This window comes from Nelumbo nucifera, chromosome 3 (genome assembly GCF_055504915.1).
Source record: "Nelumbo nucifera cultivar China Antique chromosome 3, China Antique-T2T, whole genome shotgun sequence".
In the NCBI taxonomy this organism is placed as follows: domain Eukaryota; kingdom Viridiplantae; phylum Streptophyta; class Magnoliopsida; order Proteales; family Nelumbonaceae; genus Nelumbo; species Nelumbo nucifera.
The window spans coordinates 18,356,855-18,361,927 of record NC_142651.1 but is presented as its reverse complement, the minus strand read 5'-3'; the positions used below and the strand labels follow the sequence as shown (position 1 = coordinate 18,361,927).

Below are 5,073 nucleotides of genomic sequence, written 5' to 3'. Positions count from 1 at the left end.
AAGCCACTGCACTTCAGACCTCCCAAACAGGCACTTAATTAGACAAGGTTATTGGCATGGTTTAACAGGATTCATGGTATGGTATGAATATAAAGAACCAGTTAACAACTCTATAGTATAGTTGAGCAACTCTTGATGATTTGTTCTATTCTTCTGTTATCTTTCTTAGCTTCCTTGTGTTCAGACATTTTTTACAGAAACAAGGCTGTGTAGCACTGTATAATTTCCATTAAGGCTATGTTAGAAAACAAGAGAGAATAAGAGAAACAAAAAGTTGAGGGAAAGTTGTTCATGAATTTTCTAACAGTTTTAAACGATCCATTCCAAAATTGGGTATCATACTGTCATTCAGAATCAGATGTATGCAAGTCAATATTTTTTCCAGAAAGAGAAATTGTTGTACTCATTTTATTCACATTCTTTTTTGTTCATGGGGGCCAAACAAGGAAGGGTGGCCCATCCCCCATACCCTAAGTCCATAACCCCCGATTTCTGGTGGCAGGGGGGATTTGATCCCAAGTCTGTGATACAACAAGCCAGAGACCCTACCAACTGAGCCACCCTCAGTTGGTAATTTCATTTTATTCACTTATTGAACATTGTTGTACATCCACATTTCTCCCATATGTAATGTTTCTTCTGTACATTCATTTTTAAGAAAATCAAAGATTTGAGACCCTTATGTGGAGCCCATTTGGTGCTTCAACTCTTGGGAATTTCCGGATCTCTCCTCCATCTTGTTCCCATCTGCAACAGTGATATTTCAAGTGTAAAGCAGTTAGTTGTGAGCTATTAGTTGTTTAAGATATTATAGAAAAATCAATAGGGGGAAGCCATGTAGACTACCTGTATCTAGTCACGAAATAATGAAGAAACATGGAGATTTTTACAATACCCAATTCCTTCCCTGGGCATAGCCTGCCTCCTCCTCCAAACAGGAAAAAGTAATTGTGAGATTCCAAACTCTTATCCTGCATGGACGAGAAAGGCTAATTATGGTCACTTGATCATAAATATGATAAAATATCAAATCTAACTTTGAACAGGCTGTCTTAAGGCTGCAATACAGTAAAACAGTAATATAGGGGATCCATTATGACAAACTGAAGCCATGCTCATTTACAGTAAACCAGTGAGAACAATGAATTTGAGCTGTCCAACAGAAAATCTTATTCTTTTTGGAAACAGAAGAAAAAAAATCAAATAAAGGCTGTTGTCAAATGACTCAAGGACCATTGGAGAGATTCTTCTGACACTAATACTGCTCTTGTGACTGCAAAATCTTACAAAAGAATTAAAGCTCTTGGGCACTTACCATCCATCTCCATGGATTGAAGGTAAATGGGTCTGGGTATAGAAGTGGATCATAGTTGATCTCCCTTGTGTAAACATATATTCTCCAACCTTTTGGAATAACAAATCCTGTAAACCACAAAACAAATGTTAAAATTAACTATTGCCAATCAATTTCTATCAATGCTGATTGAGATATGATGTGATGGATGAACATGAAAATTGACCCTCCTAGTGGTCCTTAACCTCTAAATGACCCATAACTCATCAATGAGAACATTTAATTGGTCCATAACTTCTTAAAAAGATCACAGGAAAGCTGCAAGTACCAGAGGAGCTTAACCTTCTGACACAGGAGTAGAAATGGATGGGTGGAATGTACAAAGCCACTACTCAATATAATGGGTTTCAATGCCCAGTGGGTCTAAACTTTGGATATGAATATGCTTATTAAACACCCCAGCAAGATCCTATGTGCAAAGATGCATGATAATAAAGGCTATGGATATGATAAGGACGGCATTACACCATACATAAATACCCAACTGTAAAAAGGTTTTACTAGCAAAAAGGAAAAAGAAGAAACAGGCAAGTTGCTTTATAATGAACCATTGAATGCTTGCAAATCTTTAACTTAAAAGTTTGAAAGTCAAAATTCCCACCTAGCCATAAAGTTTATTAAAGCTAAAAGGGGGAACATGGAGAAAATTAAAATCAAATACCAACTCTTGATTTCATTCCACTAAATAGCAAATACCAGACCTTCATTTTATATTGCTATATTTAAGTAGTATAGTTTCCTAAACCCACCATTCAGTTCCATTTCTTGAGTAGTTTTCCTCAGCACCCCATTAACAATGGTAGCTAGCCTTGCAGTCTCGAAGATCACCTGCATTAAGAAAGCAGACTAAATTTCATTTCTTGGTTTTCCTTTTGAGTAACAAAACCAGGCGGATGATTAAATGGGGCTTACAGCACGAGTGAAACTCATAGATTTGTAATCATTCCAGTTGATTGGTTCCTCTGGTCCCTTGTTTTTTCTAATTGTAAAATGTTCTTCCTGAAAAAACATTTAAATCAGATTAAAATAAGGATTGGAAAATAGAAAATTACCACCAAAACCTGAAGGCAAGTAAGTTCTAACCCACCCTGAGTTTGTCAAGTGCTTTTGGATGATCATAAAGATACTTAACAGCCATCATTGAGGTAGTTGAAACAGTCTCGTAACCCGAAAACACGATTGTAATTAGTTGATCAATCATCTCTTCATCATTGAGTTTGTATCTTGGGTCTTCTTCCCTCAACATGCAATCAAGCATGTCCTGTTGGTTACTTGGACAAGCCCGTCTTCCTTCCATGATTGTTTTCAGGATGTTTACAATGTTCTTCCTTGCCTGTAGAACTCCAGTAAGTGGAAAGCTTCTTTAAAGCAAGAAAAACAAATTGTTAAGGGAGGGAGAAAAGTTTGAATATGCACCAGTAACCCATTACTGTAATTTGTTCCCGGGAGGCTGATGGGTAGAGAAAGGGTCCCTAGAACCAGTTTGTAGAATTCTGACTTGAAAGCTTCAACTATCAAATTAGATTCGTGTCCAACAATCTGCATGAGTGATACCAGCAGAGCCATCTGGACAACAGAAACAGAATATTGTAAGCTAGAGCAGGAAAAGAATAGTTAAAAGAGTTTCTTCTTTTCTGAACTTTTTTTCTATTTTTCCTAGAAGTGCATAAATTTTACCATATTCTAGTGATTCAGAACTCAAAAAGTAAATTTACAGAAAGGGCTAATAAAATTCCTTTGGCTTTTCTTCTTTCAGTTAACTGCAAGTCCTATCCGATGCATACACAGTCAAGAATATTGAAAAACAAAGATTGGACTACTTCTGTTTACTACTCTTAAAAAAAAAACAAATTTCTGTTCTTTTTGTCATAGACATTCAAAAGATGCAAGATTCAATTAGAAAAAGGAACCCAACTAAAAGTTGATAATGAGATTCTTCTTTAGTTACAATGTTTTGGGATTTGAGAATTCAACTAACCTCTTTCGTTTTCTTTTGTATATCAATAGTTTTTCCATCCCAGCTACTGAGGTGGGATCTCATAAACGCATCAATCTTTGGCTGAAGTCGGTCTCTGATCATGATGGGGCTGATGAGGCTCAGCATGGCCCCTCTAATAGTCTTGTGTGTTGGACCATGCACAGCAGATATGTTGCATTTTCCCAGGATATCTAACATGGACTGAGGGTAACCGGGAACATAGCCTTTCGCTTCATTCAAGAGAATATATCTGTTGACCTCTGGATCCATGGAAATTATAGTAGGGGAGCCCAATATGTGGGATTTGAAAAGACTTCCATACCTGTTTCATCAGAAAAGAAAAAGAGAACTTTCTCATGTTAATGAAAATTATTCATGGAGGCAAATGTAAGAATGTCAATTGAAATTAAATCAACAAGAAGACCCAAGACAAAAACTGTTTCATTATAAATAACAGCCAAAGCATACTAATAAAAAAGATAGCTAAAAGCAAGAAAACCCAAGACATAGACTGTTTCAAACTTGTAGACAAATATTGCAATCTTCAAGCTTACAATCTTTTACAACTATTCCTAATCAATAAAGAAACCACTTTGCTTGAAGAAATAGCTTGTTTCTCATCAAGGATTTGAAGCTGACTTATTCTAAATCCTAGGAGTAGGAGACCAGCTTTAGACTAGAGAGCAAAGAGACCAACTTATACCAGTAAACTCAAATTGCCTTTTTTGTAAGTCAATCGACTTGGAAAATAGAGCTAAAAAGAGATAAAGCAGGGAAGACCATTTTGTAGTAGTAAGCACCGATGGAGGCATGAACAACCACTACAGCCAAAAAAGAGATAAAGAAGCAACCGTTCTTAAAACAGGAAGAGCTCCAGACCTTAAACACAAACAACAGGTCATAGAGAGGAAAGAACAAAAAGAGAAGAAAGACATGATAAAGAAAGAACGAGTATATCATGACTGCATTCATCAAATCTAATAGACAAACCTAAACAAGAAGAAGAAGAAACAGAAACAATAATATAAAGACCACTGAAGAATAACCTTGCTCTCTTGTTTTTCATGAAGTTTGGTCCTTGCTTCAGAAACTCTGTAGTCTCTCCAAACACTGGCCACCCCATTGTCCCTGGAGGCAACCCTTTCTTCCGGTATCTCACTTCATTCCACCTTAGCAGGGCAGTGCAGATGCAAAGCCCTAAAACCACCACCCCAAAAACCAGAACCAAAACAGCCATTGATGCTCCCAAGAAGTTCCAACTTCCAACTCGTTTCAGGGAAGCTGTAAATGAAATAGGTATGCTCACGTTCAAGCCAGTTAAGGGTATATATAGGCCTGTGGACTGCCTTCTGAGAAACCACAACCCACCCACATAAGCCAAATACCATGCACGCCCACCCAAACCCAAGGATCCTATATTATAGAGCTAAGTAATAAAAGCAAGATTTAGTCATAAATGCTTTATTTTACCGAACTCCAAGCGGCCTCTATAGGCTCTGGCTGAGGTGAGGTGGGGAGTTATTTTGGGCACTTCCTAACTTTTAAGATTGGGCACATCCTTGATTGCAAACAAAAGACAAAATGCACTTTTTTTTTTTGTTAAAAAGGCGAATCCCTCCTCCCACCCTCAAATTTTAAGCACTATTATATTTCTATAAAAAATGGTTTCTTTGTCTTTATACCAACCGTTTATAAAAAAAAATGGGATGTGCCCAAATCAGTCACCTTCAAAACAATTTAA

The 5,073-nt window shown here is 37.0% G+C and overlaps 1 protein-coding gene across 2 annotated transcripts; it reads right to left on the bottom strand.

Annotated features, from left to right (window-relative positions):
• Positions 1–342: 342 nt before the first annotated feature.
• On the bottom strand, positions 343–4,695 carry LOC104599689 (cytochrome P450 85A-like). Of its 2 annotated transcripts, none has more exons than XM_010262327.3 (9): positions 4,379–4,695; positions 3,333–3,654; positions 2,771–2,920; positions 2,442–2,687; positions 2,267–2,353; positions 2,104–2,182; positions 1,316–1,422; positions 847–971; positions 343–747 (listed from the first exon to the last, which is right to left on the bottom strand). In XM_010262327.3, exons 1-9 carry the CDS (start codon positions 4,567–4,569, stop codon positions 663–665), a joined length of 1,392 nt encoding a protein of 463 aa, XP_010260629.1. In that variant the 5' UTR covers positions 4,570–4,695; the 3' UTR covers positions 343–662. The 2 variants fall into 2 exon arrangements, with proteins under 2 accessions (XP_010260629.1, XP_088758427.1); XM_088902301.1 differs by lacking the exon at positions 4,379–4,695 and adding an exon at positions 3,887–3,910.
• Positions 4,696–5,073: the final 378 nt, after the last annotated feature.